The sequence below is a fragment of the Plasmodium fragile genome (genome assembly GCF_000956335.1).
Source record: "Plasmodium fragile strain nilgiri unplaced genomic scaffold supercont1.139, whole genome shotgun sequence".
Lineage (NCBI taxonomy): Eukaryota > Apicomplexa > Aconoidasida > Haemosporida > Plasmodiidae > Plasmodium > Plasmodium fragile.
This window is the reverse complement of record NW_012192719.1, coordinates 1-19625: the sequence shown is the minus strand read 5'-3', so window position 1 is coordinate 19625 and position 19625 is coordinate 1. Positions and strand designations below refer to the sequence as shown.

General features: G+C 41.8%; 6 protein-coding genes across 6 annotated transcripts; 5 read left to right on the top strand and 1 right to left on the bottom strand.

Annotated features, from left to right (window-relative positions):
• Nucleotides 1-107: 107 nt before the first annotated feature.
• On the top strand, nucleotides 108-4018 carry AK88_05477 (uncharacterized protein; the record flags this gene model as incomplete). The annotated part of the gene is made up of 2 exons (XM_012483079.1): nucleotides 108-1275; nucleotides 1452-4018. The coding sequence occupies 2 exons, from the start codon at nucleotides 108-110 to the stop codon at nucleotides 4016-4018; spliced, it is 3735 nt and encodes a 1244-aa protein (XP_012338502.1).
• Nucleotides 4019-5242: 1224 nt separating this feature from the next.
• On the top strand, nucleotides 5243-6457 carry AK88_05476 (uncharacterized protein; the record flags this gene model as incomplete). Its single annotated transcript, XM_012483078.1, has 1 exon — nucleotides 5243-6457. One exon carries the CDS (start codon nucleotides 5243-5245, stop codon nucleotides 6455-6457), a length of 1215 nt encoding a protein of 404 aa, XP_012338501.1.
• Nucleotides 6458-7516: 1059 nt separating this feature from the next.
• Nucleotides 7517-8620, top strand: AK88_05475 (uncharacterized protein; the record flags this gene model as incomplete). Its single annotated transcript, XM_012483077.1, has 1 exon — nucleotides 7517-8620. The coding sequence occupies one exon, from the start codon at nucleotides 7517-7519 to the stop codon at nucleotides 8618-8620; it is 1104 nt and encodes a 367-aa protein (XP_012338500.1).
• A 326-nt stretch (nucleotides 8621-8946) lies between these two features.
• AK88_05474 (uncharacterized protein) lies at nucleotides 8947-12231 on the bottom strand (the record flags this gene model as incomplete). The annotated part of the gene is made up of 1 exon (XM_012483076.1): nucleotides 8947-12231. The coding sequence occupies one exon, from the start codon at nucleotides 12229-12231 to the stop codon at nucleotides 8947-8949; it is 3285 nt and encodes a 1094-aa protein (XP_012338499.1).
• A 2087-nt stretch (nucleotides 12232-14318) lies between these two features.
• AK88_05473 (uncharacterized protein) lies at nucleotides 14319-16006 on the top strand (the record flags this gene model as incomplete). The annotated part of the gene is made up of 5 exons (XM_012483075.1): nucleotides 14319-14354; nucleotides 14440-14493; nucleotides 14666-14837; nucleotides 15014-15323; nucleotides 15574-16006. The coding sequence occupies 5 exons, from the start codon at nucleotides 14319-14321 to the stop codon at nucleotides 16004-16006; spliced, it is 1005 nt and encodes a 334-aa protein (XP_012338498.1).
• Nucleotides 16007-16781: 775 nt separating this feature from the next.
• AK88_05472 (uncharacterized protein) lies at nucleotides 16782-19257 on the top strand (the record flags this gene model as incomplete). The annotated part of the gene is made up of 3 exons (XM_012483074.1): nucleotides 16782-18573; nucleotides 18705-18931; nucleotides 19129-19257. The coding sequence occupies 3 exons, from the start codon at nucleotides 16782-16784 to the stop codon at nucleotides 19255-19257; spliced, it is 2148 nt and encodes a 715-aa protein (XP_012338497.1).
• Between the last annotated feature and the right edge of the window lie 368 nt (nucleotides 19258-19625).

Below are 19625 nucleotides of genomic sequence, written 5' to 3'. Positions count from 1 at the left end.
AAAAAAAAAAAAATAAATCAAAATACTCGACATATAGAAAAAAGCATTACAGCGATAATGAACTGTTTGAAAAAAAAAAATTACAAATTAAAAAAAAAAATGGATACATGTACGTACAGAAGCATTACATCCCTAGCAGAAAAGACAAGGACAGGCTGTACCTTTTTAATAAGGTTACTATTTATAAAAATCATTTTGACAAATATGAAGAAAAAAATGATGAGAAATTGTCCAATTTGAAGAAAATCCTGAAGATATATGAAAACGTAACGACGGACGAAAAGAAGAAGCTGTACGAATTGATAAAGTTCTTTTCCTTCACCCAAGGAGGATTTCAAAATGACAAACTGAGACAAAAGTTGTGGCTACTCCTACTCGGATTTAACATCAATTTGTCGAAAGAAAAAAACTATAATGATCACCCCATATCTATCCTTTGTATGAAACATAAAAACAAATTTAAATTTGTGAATTCGGCTAAACACTTTAAATTAAAATGGATCAAAGAGGAGGACAGGGCGGGTGATTGGCACCCGCGTCAATGTGCCAATGATGATTTGCGCCACAAAGGAAAGCTTACGCCAAGCGCGCATAGTCAAAATAATATTTACTATTATGATAATTTTTCGTGCCCCCGGAAGAAGGAATTTGTTTTCAGCTGCCGGGTAAGTGATGAAGGAGGTGTACATACCCCTTCGGTTGACCAGGGGGGACGATCACCCTCTGACACAGGTGCCTCCATGGAGGGGTGCCTATCAATGGGAAGAATCAAATCAGGCCATACAGACAAAGTCCAATGCGGAAACAAAGCAGCTGCACATGATGGCCACTTGCGTAACCGCAAAAGCACGCGCGCGAAGAAGACATTGTACCTGAAGGAAAAGGACGAGAAGCGTCATAACGCATGTCCGTCGGCACCCCCAAGCTGCTCCTCAAGGACATCCTCAACACCATCCAGCAGGACGGGACTGTTATGTATCCCTGCCATGGAAGAAGTAGACCACTGCGCGTCCGATAATTTGCTCTACCCATTGGACGGTTTTATTTCCTCGACCAGGTCCTTCACAACTTCGTCCGTGTTATCATTCACCTCGAACTGCTCAGACGACATGGGCATGGTGGGCAGTAAGTCGAGAAGCAGGCACAAGATGCGGCACCCCCCTCTGCATTTTTTCAGTAGCTCCCACTCGATCGACGGCACACGGCAGGGGTACAACAAGGGGAATAAAGCGCTTAGAAGGAAATCAGCAAGTAAGAGGGCAAATGTCCCTCAAAGTAATGTCTTCCCAGGGAAGGTAAAACCGAATGACTCCTTCCCTTTTTTCTTCAAAGAAAAATATAAAAAAAAAAAAAAAAAAAAATTGTCAAGCATGATATAGAGAAAAGGGCTAAGAGATGCATCCAAAAGAAGACAAAAAAAATCATTTATTTTCTGGTCAACATTGATAAAGACAAAAATAATTATGATAAAACAAAAAATGTAAAATTTATTATAAAATTGTTAAAGGTCATTTATAAAAATATGTTGGAGGTGGATTTGTACATAGTGGATTACATTCTTCGAAAAAATCAGACAAGTGAGGACAGCAATATTTTGTCCTACTTAAAATATAACATTGAACATAATTACAATTTTAATTCAAACCTTAATAAGTGGATAATTGACAGCGTGCTACTGGACGAAAATGAAAGAGTGCAGGTGAAGAAGGATGTTAAAAGAAGTGTAAACACGTGGAACATACACAAGTACAACATATACGAAATAAAAAAAAAGTATCAATATATTTTGAAAAATGTTATTTGTAGTATCCTGTATAAACACTCAAATAAAATTTATTACGCCCAGGGCGTACACGACGTTTGTCTCGTTTTCATCACTTTATACTTTCATAACTTTTTGAGGAGGTACAAAAAGTACGTCTTCTTGGAGCACTTCATATCCAAGTTTGTTGTAAACAAAATTTGTGATTTGATTTTTTCAAAGTTAACAAATGAGTGTAATGAGCACCATCCCCCGGATGGGTATAACACTCAGGTTTTTTTTCCACAGGAAGGATGTGTAAGGGAACAGGAAGCGAACATCTCCTTCCCCCTTGGACATAATAATGAACATAGGGAGGCGAATGGAAAGTCCACACCCCGGAAGCGGAAGGGAAGAAATATTGAAGCAAACATTTTCCAAAACAACATTATCGATATGTTTCTCATGGAGGAAAAGTACATTGAAAAAATATGCCTGTTGAATAATATTAACCTGGAAAGGTATATAAAGTATAAAAAAAAAAAAAAAAAAAAAGAGTACATGGTGTACCTCCTATGCGAGCGCTTTCTCCTTTTTTATATGATTGATTATTTGACCTTGTCCCTGGACGTGTCGATTAACAACACCTTCAAGAGTATTGGCTTGCTGCTCAAGTATATGGACAACGAGGTGTACGATGTGTTCTGCCTTGTCCAAAAGGAACAACAGTATGAAAACATGAAATATGCTAATCGAAGTGAGAGGGCCAGTGTTGTAGGTCGAGGTTACAGCAATGAGGAAAGAGGCATCAATAGAGGGAAAAAGACACAGAGTGACTCCAAAAGTGATACTAACCAAATGGACACTAAGAGGAACTCCCTCAAGCTAAGTGGCACCGAGTTCTTCTTCTGCCTAAGTTGGGTTGTAACATACTACTCTCACGTGTTCACGGAATTTGAGAAGCTCGCCAGGATTTTCGACACACTGCTCTCCAACGATGGCATTTTTATAATCTACTTCACCAGCTCAATCATTTTGCACAAAAAGGAGCAACTCATACAAATAGCTAACAAAAAGAAGAAGGACATGCTCTACAATAATATGTACACAGAAACGCATTACATTTTTCAAAACCTCAAATGGCAGGATATGAATGTGGACAACATAATTAAAAAAACCTACTACTATATGAATTATAAAATTCCACAGGACATTTTTTTGGAGAAGATAAAACAGAAAATATCCTTCCCTCCATTTTCCCCCATATATAGCCACCCTTTCATTTTGCACTACTTCCATTATCAGAAGGAGAGGGAAGAGTTGCGCAACAGGTCGGTGGACAAGACTATTCGCAGCTTCTACACGTACAGCAGGGGGAGGGGCGGGGGTGACAATCCTGATGAGGGGGAGCAACATGTACAGACAGAACAACCGCAGGACGAGAACGCGTGCAGCCTGCACGTCCCACCCAGCAAAATGAAAACGTACGACGAGTACATCCACCATCTGCTGGACAAGCAGAGCGGGGGGGAGTCCAAGGAAAAAAGGACGAACCCATTATTGAGGGGAAAAAAGTACAGCACAGACGACAACAACATCTACCTCCACTACCCGTACTCAATTCTCTGCAACCACTTGGAAATGAATAAAGAAATTATAAAAAAGCACCTGATCGTCGAGGACTTTTTCCAATATGTGTTCTACGACTTCATCGTAAGCTACAAGGACATCTGCAACAAGCACAAAATAAAGTCCAAGAAAAAATGCTACATCATTCAATACATAAAAGTTAAGGGCAAAAGGGAACACCTATTGATGAAGAGAAAAAAAAAAAAAAAAAAAAACAAGTATGAAAAAATCCTGCACAGAATGGCAAAACATGTTACCTTTTTATATCTACACAAATGTAGAAAGGAAAAAAAACACAAAAAATATATTTACATGAATTTTGTCACCAAGGGGAAAAAAAACACATCATCCCTCTCCTTTCACAATTTGGCGCATCACAAACGTAATCAAAAAACAATAGCCATCATCCCCCCCATTTATAAATACATTGTCCAAGATAGCCTTGTTATGAAGAATTTGGGCCTCGCCTCCAAAAAAAACAAGCTCAATAAAACGGCAGAAAAAGACAACCTCCAGAAGCAGCAGAAGCGCCTGCCCTACATATACAACCTACTTAAAACCTCCATTCAAGACTCCCCCTATGTGAATTTCTTTCTGTTTTTTTTTGTGGTGTCCCTGTTCTCCTCTTTGTTGTACTACCACCGCTGAGGAGACGCAACGGTGTGTACACACCTACGCACACCTAATTGCTTCCATTTTGTTTTTCGACATTTTCGTCTTTTGATATGCTTTCCCCCCGTTTTTTGCAAAACTCCCTCATTTCGCCACGAAACGAAATGTGCGGTATGGCGCGTCCATCTTGTTGGCCCGCCTACGAGATGCGTTCCTCTCGTCCTTTTGCTGATGATTTCACAAAATTGACGATTTGCCGGTTTTTAAATTGACCTACTTGCCAATTTGCGCCATTGCAAAATTTGGCCCGCCCGCCCCTTGCGCGGGAAGGCGAGATTTTTTGTTCACCGTCATGCAACCCGAGGGACTAAAACAGTAGAAACGCTGCACCCTTCGCGTACGCACCGAGAAATGAGCTAATCCCTGCGTTGTGTTCACCACTTTCTTTAAACAGGGCCGTCATGAATATACGGGCAGGGTACCTCCTTTTGCCACAACTTGCAAAAAACGCAGGGGACAAAATGTCCATGCACAGAAGGAAACCTGCACAAAATTGTGCACACCGTTTCCATTTTGAAACACATGCGAGGTGGAATGTGTAAGAAGCCTTCACAGAGCAATGTGTGACTTGGTTCAAGGTTATTTCAACTCGATCGTTGTGCAAGAGCTTCCTAAGCAAGCACATTTATTTATCACTATCCTGCGCATACGTACCAGAAAAAAAAAAAAAAAAAAAAAAATGAACGAGGCACATGATTTGCACCTTTTCACCTTGTCGGCAATACACTTTTGGAAAAAAAAAAAAAAAAAAAAAAAGAGATACAGGAGAGAGAGCAAGAGAGAGGGAAAGAAAAGCCCTTTTTTTTTTTAAATACCGCAAAGGTGACTTTAACTTTGTACAGGCACTCGAACGAAGGGGCAACGTGTAGTATCCAGGATGAAGCGAATCAAAGAATTTACCTCACCCGAGTGAATACCTGAGTGTGCCACTGAATAAGTGTAAAACGAATGCATCGGCCATAAAGGTATGCAATTCTGCGTTCTGCTACCTCGTGTAAAGGAACACCACCACCAGCAAGAAGAAGAAGCAGCGAAGTAGCAGTGACGAAGCGGCAGAGAGGGACTAGCACGAAATGGTGAACCCAACACCACGATGTGTTCCATAACAGCGCGCGAGGAGGTCTCCACCGGCAGAACTGCGAAACCCAGTGCATCGCAAAAAAGGCCGATCAGGCAGCACTGCGGTGGCGGAGGCGCAAAATGTTTGTCAACAAGAAACTCTTCAATTTTTACAAAAACAATACCTTTGCCTTTTGCCTGGGAAGCACATGGTTCGTTCTCATAAATAGCGGCCTCCTGTTCACCGCAAAGTACTTTAACAGCTTTGAAAATCGTCATTCCTACATTGACGACGCAGTCAGCGTCCTAAGGGTGTACCTTAATTACGCGGATAGTTCTAGCGTGAAAATTTTAAAAAAAAAGGGTAACATAGATTCATCCAACCAAAGGGCAAAATGTGAACTCCTGTTGTCCCACAATGGGGAGCACATTTATCTACATGTGAACGCTGTGAAAAAAGACACGGGAAAAAAGGGACGCAACAACTCAGACGGATTGGACAATGAAGAAGAAGAAGATGAAGAAGGTAGAGATATTTCCGACTATATAGAAAATCCATACTTAATTAAAAAAGAAATAAAGCTCCTTCTACAGAGGCTACGATCGTTCTTTTCATCCTTTGCCTCAAGCAGCGATGACCAAGATGGTGGGCAATCTGACCAACACAGTCAAACGAGAGAAACAGGAGCAGACAGCACAGTGCAGCTTGAGAAGGGAGTACCAAACAAACAAGTGGATATATTAAACATCATTGGAAAGGGAAACAAATGGAAAATCAACAATATAATGATGGTTAAAAAAAAAAAGTTAACAAACGAGCTGCTCGCAAATGCAGAAAATAAATCCCTACGAAATCGTATAAACCTTTTGGTAAATAATTTTTTTCATTACAAATATGAAATACATGCCGTGCATGGGCATCCTGCACACAATTCTTACTTTTACAAATATGACCAGAAAAAAAAAACCTTTAGCCAAAAACAAAAAAATTTGGGGAAAATCCTATTTTGTGCGTTCATCCTTTCTACCGTTCTCGCCATTAAAAGAATTTACATTTACACAAATTCCTATATGGGTTTAAATTTTGTCAAAAAGTTTGTCCTAGGGAATGACGAGCTGTATAAGATTATGGGGAATAGTGCAATTCAAATTTTGAGCATATCTGGTGTGCATGAAAAAAATTACCTGAACAGCAAGGTGTTTATTCAGGCTATGGACAAACAGGGCGTGGTTCAAATGACGGCCACGAGGGGTACAACGGACAAGAGCTTTTTCATCCTGCACGCAAAACTTTTGCTGGGCAGTGAGACCATCGAGTTGCGCAGGGGGGACTCTCGCGCTGGAGGTGTCCATTAGGGAAGGTGCGCCGAAGCAGTTCCAAGGGATCATCCAAATCCCGCGAGGTGAGGTGAGAAGGCAGGGGGGGGAATAAAAGAAAGCCTGCAAAAAGTTACCGCCTCTGTGGCATGAATCATATGCTCAAATGCGCAAAAGAGCAAACGAGCAAATGCACACACGCAGGTGAATCTTCTTACAAATGCGCCGCCTTGACGCAGCAAATTTCGTGCAGTGACACTCCCCCTCCGCGAAGAGACCAGATCCTCACTTGTAGGCCGCGGAGACAGCGTTAAGCGGGCCAGGTCGTTCTCAATTAGGTGGCACAATTCGTTGCGCACCAACAGGCTGACCAATTGAAAGAAAAAAAAAAAAAAAAAAAAAATTTAACATGTGCACCCACCAGCTTGGGAACAAAATTGTGCACATTTTTTACATGAACGGACAGGTGATTTTTGTGCCAACGTGTTACGGGTGAGGTGGGCCGATAGAAGTTGTTTACATTCTCCGATCCCCTTCAAGCCCGCGATGTGCTTAACGTGGGTTATGAAAAAAGCATTTCTGCAATTGTTGTGCTGAGGGTACATGTACGCATATGTGTACTTACCCTTTCATTTGTTCACTTTTACCATTCCTTTTTTGTGTTTTTTTTTTCCCCTAATCGAAACTGCCAATGGCGAAGTGGTTATTTGCGTCCCCACCTTTGGTGTGCCCCTGTCATCCTCTGTAGCACTATACGTGATGTTTTGCGCGGCCACTTGGGCAAGCACTTAAGGCTAATAAGTAGTATATTTTTTTTTTTTTTCTTGTCTTATGGGAAGCGTCTTTACATTTGCCCATTTGTATATCATCTTTTTTTTTTTTCTGTTCACTTTTTTTTTTTTTTTTTCTTCCCTTTTTATGGCCTCACCAAACTGCTGCCCCCCAGAACTTCATCAAATTAACCCCCCGATTGGACAACGTTCATCAAAAACACACCCGAGCAATTATTACCACAATACTGACTGTCCACCGCTGATATGCTTTGCGAAAGATATGCCCCAGTTGACACCTGCCTGCCCATGCGAGCGCTCTTAAAAAATGCCGATCTGTTTCAGCGTCCACAACTTGGCAGGATACAATGAGCGGTTCAACACAGTGCTGTACAGGGAACCCATACGAACGAGCAAATCTCATTCCAGCAAGTACATTATTTTCTTCCCAGGGGACTATTCAAATTTTTTCACTAACTCTATATACACATCATTTAAGTTGGAGTCGACAAACGAATGCTCAGACTACTGCTACAGCTATGAAGCCCTATTCTGGATCCTATCCTCCAAGTATTTGTATGACCACTTAGTTTTTATTAAGCCTAGCATTTTTATAAATCACTTTTCCTCCTTTTCCAATTTTTTAAATCCATCTGATATTTCGCTCAGCACACATGATCACAGTGTGACGGCGGCAGGGGGGAGAAATCCCGGAGATGCGGTGGTGCCCGCCAAAAGTGTGAAGCATTTATTGTGCCTACTCTTATCACTGGATGAGCAGTTATCAAGGTGGAGCCACGCATCTGCTAATGGCACCCCGTGCACTCATTCTAATGGAGAAAAGACTCACACAAATGCTCTTGCGGGGAGTGACCAGATTGATGGATCCCCACTGCTGAGCCCACTAAAACGCAGACTCGTTTTGATCGGATTCAGCAGGGGGTGCTCGGTTCTGTTCGCTCTGATGAGGGAGGCCAACGAAGGCCAGCTGCTCCTCTCTTGCGTCGATTCCATGTACCTCCTAGACCCCGGATTCAACAAAAAGATATACAACACCGAGATCGAAAGCAGCGCTTTGGAGAAGGTCGCTCAGTGTGGATTGAAAATATTCCTTCACTCCACACCTCACCAAGTGATAAACAAACACGATGTAAACATCCACATGGAACTGTTAAACTTTTTAAAGAATCTCAGGCAACATGGGATAGCTACCTTCCCATATATACACTATATTAAAAATGCCAAGTTGGTGAACCACCTAAATCTCCATTTTGAGATCCTTGTGGATTTTATTGACGACGTGTTGGAAGACCCCAACGAGTCCTCCCCTTCCTCCTCCTTGTCCAGTTCCTGCAAGGAGCACGGAATCACTGTGTGTAGGAGTAAAATGTCTGCCAAAGATTTCTTGTTTGAAAATTGGAAGAGGAATTAGTTTCTACCACGGAGAGACTTATGTCGATCGTACTGGTGTAGCGGGGGTGGTAGAGCACCACTCCCATAACGACTAACCCTAGCCGAGCCCCCCCCCCCCGGTTCACTGCACACGCAATGGAAAAGGAAGCATCAAACGAATTAAAGTACCAATGTGCGCTCTCATTAGAAGAGTGCCATTAGAGGAGAAGTTAATCAATCGGTGTTGGGGGTAGGTGGGTGAGTGAAGACAAGCAACGTGGCACACACAAAAAGGGGTGAAATGAAAAATGGTGAAATAAAAAAGTAAAGGAAGAGCAGAATCCCATCTATGTATAAGCGCACGGTTTAAGCCACCTGCGGGTTACCATAGAGAAATGTGCTTCCATAGAAACATCCCTCATGACTCAACTCAAAGTCAGAATACAGGACTTTCCGCCCGATCCTTTTCTTCAAGTACAAAATGCTGCTGTCGCGCTGGTTTGCAATTTGTGCCTCCAACTTACCCTCAGATGGATACTCATAATTAAAAATGTAGAAATTATTGCTGTTGTTAATTTTCCATATGACTTGATCATTCTTTTGTGAAAACTGGATGATTCCGCAGGATCCGAGAATGATGGCCATATCGTCGTTGTACTGGAAGGTGAAGATTTCGTCCACCTCAGATGTTTTTGGCAGACACATGCTATCTTCTGGTAAGTGCGTCTGGCCCATTTGGCCCATTTGGCCGCGCTGGCTCAGTTGTTCCGGTTGGCCCCGCTGACCCCTCTGACCCAGTTGACTTGCCTTCACCCTGGGGTGGTAATTTTCCCCACAGGAACAAACCACCTTCGTATTCTTAAGTGTGCAGACCTCATTTGTCGAGCACCCCCCATTATTCGTGAGGCAGGGGTTACTCATCACGCACGTTTGGGCTCCCCCCGGCGAGAGGCTCGCCCGACTCTTCACATAGTTAAACAAACATATGCACAGTGGTTCTTTATTTATTTGATTTACACATATTGAATTTTCCGAGCATTTATTCTGACCAGTCGTGCACATGTCCTGCAAGACGCACTTACCATTAATAGCGACGAGTCCCTTCTTATGACACACACACTCATGTTTTTTTTTTTCGTGATAAATGCATTGTGAATCCGGCGGACAGTTCCCATTATTAATAGCACACAAATTTTCGAATATACATTCGTTCTGTTTATTCCTTTTTAAATTTTCTTTACACTCACACTTGGCTATGTTGTCTATAACTTTACAAATCTCATTTTCTTTACAAGTAACATGTTTGCAATGCTCGACGGGGACACAAATTCCTCGTTCGTTCCGATGGAAGTTATCAACACAGTCACATCTCACAATGTCTTTCTCTTTATCATGTACACATTTTTCCTTTTCATTTGGACAGGCATTCAGGTATTCTTTTCGTTTACATTTATTCTTGGGTACACATATATTTCCTTCCTCCATTTTACTATCATGCCCGCAGACACAAAGTCCGTTCTCTAGAGTCAACCCATTAATACACCTACATATTTTTTTTCCATTTTCTATCACGCATTCTTTATTTAAGGGACACAGAAGGTCACACTTGTCGTCCGGTACACACACCCCATTAACATTTTTGTATTTTTCTTCACATATGCATGTCGCTTTGTCCTTTACCATTTTGCATGTTTGATGTTCGCCGCATGCCTCCGAGTTGCACTCTTTTGGCGCGTCACAAATGGAATGATTATTTTTATTCACATACGGACTGTTGCAGAAGCACTTATACTTGTGCTTGTTTCCGTAGCAGGACGAATTAGATTCACATGTGCGACACAGGTCTTTACAAGTGTAGTGCACGAAAAGGTACTGATCATGCTTGCAGTATGTGTCAAAGTGGTGTGTTAATCCAATATCACAAAAGCTTAGCTCGTCACAGTACTCCTTAACTGAATTAGTTAAATCAAGATCTTGGCACCCGTCTCCCGTTTTTAACAGAGCCTTGTTTACTTTTATAGATCCCCCTGGGCATTCAATTTGGCTGTGAAACCTACTCCTAAAAATTGCACCTGTCTCGTTCTCCTGCTTGTTCTTATGAACGGCACCTTTATCTTTCGTGTGAACGGTCCTGGAGGGACTGTGTGTCCGTTCTGCGAGCCCTGGTAGCGGTAACGATGGCGATGAAGAGGTACTTCCCCCTAACTCACCTACACACACGTACTCGTACTGATAAATAGTTCCCTTGGTTCCACACGTATTACCCGGGTCCAGAGTGGGTACCTGATCTACGCTGTTACCAAAGGCGCACCTAGCCTTGCCGTCACAAGCCTTGCGTAGTCCATCAGTGATATACTTAATTTTGTTATCCTGGAAAGTTACGTGGTAACAAGAGAGCGTTGCATTAACCACCTCGATGGAGTAGCCGTTTTCACACTCCATGTATATATGTTCAGGCTTTAAAGCAGAACGGACGAAGAGTTCATTTTTGTATGGTTTGTGTTGAGTGGTGGTCTGTTTCTTTATGAGTTCCTCCAATTCTCCTACGTCGTAGCATTCATTTTTGTAAAAGTACTTATTATCAGGGCATCTACACTCTGCCTTCTTCGAGTCTTTGGTAACAACGCAAGTGGAGTCTTTAGGACATTCAATAGCTTTACACACATCGGTGTACAAACATTCTGTTCCCTCCACTGGTAGGTCAGACGTTTTGCACGAACACGAGTTGGTTTCCTCATCACAAAACTGATTCACTGAACAAATAGCACCATTACAGGTGTAGTTCTCTTCACAAAAGTCTTTATCACGTGGAAGCATATTATACCCATAACTACAAGTACGTAAGCGTCCCTCCCCGTTGTAAATATCACATGTTTCATTTTCTTTTTGATTACACCTATCTATGCATTCGTAATTAACATGGATGAGGAAATTGGAGCCCAGGGTGCAGTTATCCTCGTTCTTAATATTTTTGAAGTCAATTTCGCACGACTTTTTCTCATTACACAATTGTTTGAGATGCTCCTGGAAGTGGTCCTGTATGCAATTGTTGCTGCTATCCGTGTGGACCGATACATACCTTAAGCTAATGTCCATGGCGTGACAACTGAGAACTCCCTTTTCACTGTCCTGGAAAAATATTTCCTTGTACACAACTTTTGGCTTGAGGAGTTGTGGCTTCCCCACATGGTAAATAATAATGTGTGTGTCATTCATGTAGGCGCAATGGATTAAGTCGCTTTTCCCTTTGCTGCTCATGGACCCTTCTTGTATGTAATCAGTGTGAGGGATAACCCCACAAAAGGTCTTCCTATAACACTTGTTATTTGTCAAGTCTTTCTTCAATGACCCTTGTGCTATTAAATAATCACATGTTTTCACATCTTTGTTGAGAGAAAAGAATTTTTTTATTTCCGCTTCAGAGGTTAGAGTGAATACTTTTGTAATTGCTTTGTCTACATACCCATAAGCATTTTCTCCATTTGTGTATTCCACCTTGTCGTCCATGGACTTATCTCTCACTCGGTGATCAAGGGAGAAGGTAAGTTTGTCCAGTTCCTCCTTTTGGTAATAAATATCATCTTCCACTACGATCGCTCTGCCCTTCCTCATCCCAACGAGGAGCAGCAGGACACACACCCAACACTTCATCTTTCTGTCCTGGCAGATTTTCAGTCATGAACAGGAAAATGGGTGGGGGGGGAGAGGAGATATGTGCACAAAGGGATTTTTACGATTGCGCTGTTGTGCGGCAAAGCAGAGGTGTGAAACCTTCTTAACTGATCCACTTGTTGCGAACAGCCAAATGCGGAACCTCTTCCCGGTGCGCTCTCCTCCTACTGTCTGAGAAAAACACCAGATCGTTGGTTCGCCTCTCTACGCCGTTGGAGAGACGCGATTTTTTGACAATTTTTCCAAAAAATGGGAAAAATCGCAATTTTGTCAATTTGTCATTTGTGTCATTTTTGCCAGTTTGGCAATTTTGTCATTTTTGTCATTTTTTTCAACTTGGCCAAATTTCTCTGCCTAGCAGTTGTTGGGGGAATTTTCCTGTCTCGCTTCGCAGAGGGATGCGACAACACAAGTACACGCGGCTGAAGACAAATTTGCGCACCTCCACTTTTGCACCTTCGCCGCGATCACCTTGGTAATTTTTTCAGCACTGAGAATTTTTCCGTCGCGCATGGCGGTATAGCGGCAACGCAGCAGCGACGTGGCGGCGACGTAGAGTTGAGTGTTTTTTTTTTTTTTTTTTTTGAAATTCGTTGTCCAACTTTTTCCAGTTTTCTTTTAGCAAAATGGCTAATGTTCATGGCACATATTTTGTACACATGACGCACGCGGTCAAAATGGCAACCAACTGACTGACCGTACAACAGATCGGAGGTTTTTTCCCCCGCCCTTTTGTCTCCAAAAAGGCCATTGTAGAATGGCGCGACGCCCGCATTTTGGGGCCAAAAGGGGGAAAAAAAAAACGGATTCGTACAAATGCACTAACAACTGTGCCCGCGAGGCGGAACGAAAAACTGATGGAGGCCAACCTGACGAAAAGCATAGACATATGAACAGCGACCATCAGGAGGAATTATATCACATATACCTCCCCTAGCTTTGCATTTCCTTTGTTTGCATGTGTTTGCCATATGGGTCCCTCCTGTTGTGTGTTAACATTAGACCTCTTGTGGTTGCCGCGACCACGATTTGTCGCCTCCATGTGTTTCTTTTTTTTTTAATACCTATACAGATGTGTTGACAGTGTTTTACACTAAAAAAAGTATATACGAATGGGGAGGAAAAAATCTTTTTTTTTTTTTCTTTTTTGCCCAAACTTGTGTGCAAAGACGTACAAAAATGGGTTGCGGCCACTTCTGGTATAAAAAAAAAAAAGGGTAAATGAAAGAACCACTGTTTTGCGAATTTGTGTCGATTCGTTATTCCATTTGGCAGCCTCTTAACCTCCCCACATCCTCCTCTTTGATTCATTCCAAACTGGTCGTCCACAGGGGCCTTGCCCCTACGCAAACACCCTTATATATACTTGAGGTGGATAGATATATTTTCCTGGCAGCTTGTTCCCTCAAAAGTACTAATATGTAAATTTACAGAAAAGAATTATTTTTTGCAAAAGCGCGACGGGGGTGACTACTCTTTTTATTGTACAGCTTGTGGTAACTGCCTTCCTTGCGTCCTTGTTTTTTTTTTTTTTTTTTTAAATTTGGAAATTCTGTTTTTCCCTCTTTTCCGGGTCGAAAAATTGTGCCCATTTTTTTCCGCAAATTATTTTTCCAATCTTGTCGCTTCATCCCATTCTGCTTGGCTCCTTTATTTATTTTTTTTTTTTTTTTTATGCGTCCCGCTTTGGATGTTTGCAGAAAACCCAAACAGGGCCAGATTAAAAATATGTATTCGTTTGCGCTATGGCCCATGGAATAGGTTGAAGCTTTGGCGAGAAGAAAAAGGGTCGCGTTAGAAAATTAGAAGCGAGAAGGGGGTTTAGAGCGGCAAGGGTTTGTAACGAAACGGGTTATGGTTAGAAAAAAGCAAACAATCTGTTCATCCCATCTACATCATTATCAATTATTAGCGACGGAGAAGGAAACGTTTTCCGTTACATATACCGTCCCCCCGCCTATATTTACACTCAGATGTTTCTTTGTTCCCTTTCCTCCTCACGAGCTCATCGTAATTCCCCCACGTCTTTCTGATATGTCCTTAGAGAATCTACCCCAGCAAATGAAATGGAAGAATTTAACGAAACGTTGGAGGGTTTAGAGGTACGTTTCCCTGCGACAAGCCTCGCATCCCTATGACGACGTGCTTGGCACTTATGTGGTTATACGCTTATCACCCCCCCACCAGCACCACCAAAAAAAAGAAAAAGAAAATAAAAAGTACGATCAAGCCTGTGCTAGGGTTCGCACAACAGTACAGTGGAAATGTTCAGCCGTATAAGAAAATGTACAAAACAGGGGGCAGAAGCATTGTCTTTCTAAAACAGGCCAACAACATATTAACCTGCGTAACGGTGTGCAGCATGACCTCCAAATACAATTATCCTCTTTTTTTCCCCTCATCCTAATTTTAGGGCAAAATAACGGAGTATGAAAAACAGCTAGCCTTGGTAAGAGAGGAAATAAAAAAATATGAACAGGCCACCGGAGAAGAAGATGAACAAATTAAGAACCTGAGGAAGTTAGAATGTGACATGCTCGAGGTCATAAACTTGACTCTCGATTTGATTAATTACAAGAAGCAAAGTGAGTGAAGGGAAAATAGGCGCAGCAGTTGCATATACATATTTGTATATATCTTTCCACCCCATGGGAAAGTCCACCTGAGGAAGTTTAACTCCATATACATTTGCATACACAACAATGGTGCAAAGGGAATGGTCACCCTTATTATTATTATTTTTTTTTTTACCCCTTTGTAGACGAAGCGGAAGGTGAGTCGCTTGAACCGAGCCTGGAGAAAGAACACGCGGAGGATGCAAACGAAGTTGCCACAAGCGAAGCAAGTGCAGTCATTGGGAGAACATGCAGCTTCATTTATGAAAACAAAAAAGTCTACGGACTGATTCAAAATGTCGTTAAAGAAAATGACATGGAACAACTGTTAATAAATATATATGAAAATAATGAACAAATTATGATCCCCCCCAAGTATGTCCTCCTGAACGAGGTACTCACAGAGTCTGCGCTTGCGGAGAACAGCCAGTTCCAGGCCCTCTACAAGAAGGACGGGTAAGAAACACGCAGATATTAGACGGGGGGATAAGCGAATGTGCCCCCCAGAAAAAGGGACACCTCCCCCATAAAGAGGCAATTACCTTTCTCCTGCCCACCCACACACACACCCCTTTTGTGAAGAAGAAGCATATGCAACGCATTGAGCATAAGTATGGGTTACTCTGTTTAGTGCCCCAACTGAGCAACTCAGCGTCCACTCCTAATTACACCCCCAATTACATCCCTTTTTGCACTCCCTCCGCAGCCTCTGGTACGACTGCATCGTCTCGAAGAGCATGGGCGACTCGTTCCTCGTCAACTACATCGGATACAACACCAGCGAATACGTAAAGAATGACCAAGTCAGAATAAAAAAAAAAAAAAAAGTGAAAGAAATAGTCACCCCTGCAGGCTATAAAATTCCTGAAAATTTAATCGTAAAGGAAAACGACTCTTTAAAAGTTCAAATGAGGAAAAAGAAAAAAAGAATAGCTCTCAAAAAAAAACAAAAAAGCGAATTGATAAATAAAGAATACACAAATAAAACACAGCAGTGGAGATCCTTTCACGAAAAGGCTATCAGCAAAAGCAAACACCTCCTCGTGGCCCATAAGAAGGTGGAAAATATTGAGTATAAAAACGCCCCGTCCACTTTCACCATCAGGAGGAAGTTTGACTGCAATGATAATGAGGACTGACTTTTTTGCTTGCGGTGGTGGGCCATCGTAACACCCACCTGCAACAAAACTGGCCTCTCTGAATGGGTTTCTCTCCTTCCGCCAACACCCTTTGTGGTATTTTGTCCCACAAGTCATTTACTTCCATGAAGGAGAACCCCCCCCAAAAAAGGAGTTTCTTTTCTTTTTTTATTTTTTTTTTGCTTTGTAGCTCTTTTTTTGGGAGCAACTTTTTGTGGCTCTCCGCCTTTCCCCCTTTTTTTTTTTTTTTTTTTTTTTTTTTTTTTTTTTTTCGGCGCTGTTTGTCAACCTTTTTTGTCCCCATTTGAACCCTAAACTACACTACAAATAAAAACGGCATCAAATGGAATAAAAAAAAAAACAAAAAAGCGAATGCTTCACTTTCCCCTTTTTTTTTTATGAATTTCTGTGTCGGGCAAATGGAACCCCTCACTCAATACAACGTGCTCACTTCGGCACGTGCTTAGGGGTTTGTTCGACTGTCCCTCCTTTTGAGCCATACCGAGGGAGACTTTCTAATGTTTTATACCCCCATGTCGGGAATTCATTTTTCTGAAGAATTGCGGAGAAGTAGCTGCTAAGCGGGCAGTTGTTTGTGTGCGCGAGTAATTACAATTGCCATACTCTTTTTGGCTTCTCCAGGGAAGACCGACTTTGGGCATCAAAGCGGCAAAGCGCTAGTTGGATGTGGCCATATAGGGGAACAGGCCGCTCCAAAGGAACACCAAAAAATAGGTAGGCGCTCAACAAGACACACCCCTGTTGTTTTCCCCCCATGGAGGAAGAAAAAGTCCATGCCTCGTTCCAAGTGTTATACAATAATGGGAAGGGAGAACTGTACGTAACGAGCAGATACCTGGTGTACATCTCTGAGCATACGAAAAAGGAAAAGGCCCAAAGCAACTCCCTTTTCCTCATTGATGACATTGACTTAAAGCTATGCATATTCAGTTGGAAGAAAACAGAAAAGTCCAAAAAAAAAAGTAAAACCCGATTTACATTTGCCGTAACGAACAAAAAAAATAATTTCTGTTTTCACGACTACAACCACACGGAGTCCTTCATATTTGAATTCTTGTGTGATCAAGACAACAGCCAGGTATGCCAAATTATCAACACGCTCAATAAGGATAACATAAAGAATCACATATACATAGAGTTTAACTTACACTTAATAAGAGACAAGTACAAAGTATACGAAGAGTCCTCTGGTGCACTCATAACAAAAGATCATGCATCCAGAGGGATCCCAGAAGAGCAAAAAGGGGATCACATTATAAAGCATGTTAGTAGAGAAAATGTTTCTGCAAAGCAAAGTGCCCCCTCTTCACATTTTGTAAAAAAAGAAAACGATGAACCATGCGTGGAGGACAAAGACATAGCAGTTAAACGGGATTCTGCTACAAGGAAACGTAAGCATGGCAGTGACAAAAATGAGGAGAGTAGCCAAAGTGAGGACAGCGACCATAGTGAGAGAAGCGATCTATCAGAAGATAATGCTAAGGAAAATGAGTCGCTAAGTAGCCTACACAAAATGTTCGAGACAGACTCACAACTGAAGAGTCTTTACCAAATGTGTATCCAAAACAACATACTAACAGAAAAAGAATTTTACAAACTGCACAAAAGCGACATATACGAGTATAGAAATATCAGCTCCAGTGCGGAGGAGGGCATTTTGAAGGAACCCTTATTCATAACGGAAGAACAGAAAATGGCAAAGAGCGTCGAAATAAATAAACAAATAAGTAGAGTTATTTTGTCAGAGAACAAAGAGTTGAAGAAGCTCTATGATTATTACATGGCCAACAATATCCTTAGCGAAAGCAAATTCTGGTTCTTCCTTTTTAATAACAAATATAGCCACTTGTTCTTTTACGATCAAAATGAAAAGGACATAATGGGGAATAAAAACTTCTTCTCCATTAAGGGCGACCAGCAGAACAGGGCACCAGGGGTAGGCACGGACACAGGTGGGGACAGGACAGATGACAGGAGGGATGCAAACCGCACTATGGACGATGAAGAAAACACATATTACAAAAATCTGTCCTTATCATACGACATGGATAATCCAAATCAAGACATAAAAGGGACATTGGAAAAATGCATTTTAAAGGAATACTTGTCCACCAAGTCGTACAAAAAAAAAAACATCCTTTTTAACAACAACTACTATTTGAATGAAGAAAGTGCCCAGGGGTTTGGACTGTTCACGAATGAGAAGTATTCCAAAGGGAGCAACTCCCACAACTTGCTAATTAACAAATTTAATAATTACTGCATTGGGATGATAAAAGACAAAAAATTTAACCTCGACACTTTTTACGAAGATTTGAAAAACAAAATTGAGGACACCGATTTGAATCCCATGAAGGAAAAAAAAGAGTTGCAATTTCAAATTGAGAAAAAAAAAAAAAAACGGCCCTGCGATAGTGAAGCAGATAATGAAGAGTCGGCTCAGGCTGCGGAGCGACTAAATCAAAAGTTCGCCACGCTCATGGACCAGCTCAACACATTTAAGCAGCACACCGGCAAGAAGAACTACACCGACTTGTTCAATATAGGTAGGTTTCGTGCAAGTGGCTCGCGTTAGCGGATTCGTGTAATCAGTTGCCCAGTGCGTTGTCAAAGGGCAGAAGTTTTCCCATTTTGTTCCTCCATGTTTTTTCCTCCTTTTCCCCTCTCACCCCTGCAGGGAGACTCCTGTTTGTCTCCAACACGAAGAAGTGCCAGAGCAACCAGTCCATGTTGATAGGCACGATCGAGTACGAGCAGCACATCCTCGACATTGTGAAGGACTACCATGTGAAAGTGAATTATTTGCTGAACTTGTTCTACACATCGTGCGTTCCGGAGCAGGAGAAACGGAACAAGATCCTGGAAAATCTGTCCAAGATTAAGGAGGAGATACAGGCCAAACAGGTAAGCCTAGGCGCTGCCCCAACAAGGGCAGATTATAAGCTAGCTTTTTTTTTTTTTTTTTTTTTTTTTAATGTGTGTGTGGGGTACACAAAACGGGAAGAGTGAGGTTGAATTGATTAATGCCCATATGGCATACTCCGAACGAATGCTGTCCACTCGGTCCCACTTCCCTTTTTTTTTCCACCGCTACCCCCTAGGAGGAGTACAACAGCGTGCTTATCATGGGCAAGCCGCTGCTAATTCATCTTTTTGAACAAATAAGCATCTGCAAGAAGTTTAACGAAAAGCTGGATAGGTACATCCAGGAGAAGAGAAAGAAGGCATGATGAGCGAGAGGTGTAACCAGGGTAAAGCACCTTCCTTGTGTTCGCCTCCAAGCGAACAACACAATTATCGTACATATCGTGGTCAAGCGGACATTGTTGCCTAATTTAATGCGACGTTGTAAAGGTGCCCTTTTAAACCTTGCGAAACTTTGTAGTTATATGTTTTTTTTTTCTTCTTTTTAACGATTTAACTAAAAATGCGTAGGTCTTTTCACGTAAATACGGAAAAATGGGCACATACGTGCGTATGCAAATAGAGCGGTACATGTGTGTACGCACACGTGAGGGCACTAAAAAAAGGGAGCCGCGCGAAAATCGCTTCGAAAAAAGTATGAACAAACAGCCAAAACGGGAAAAAAAAAAAAAAA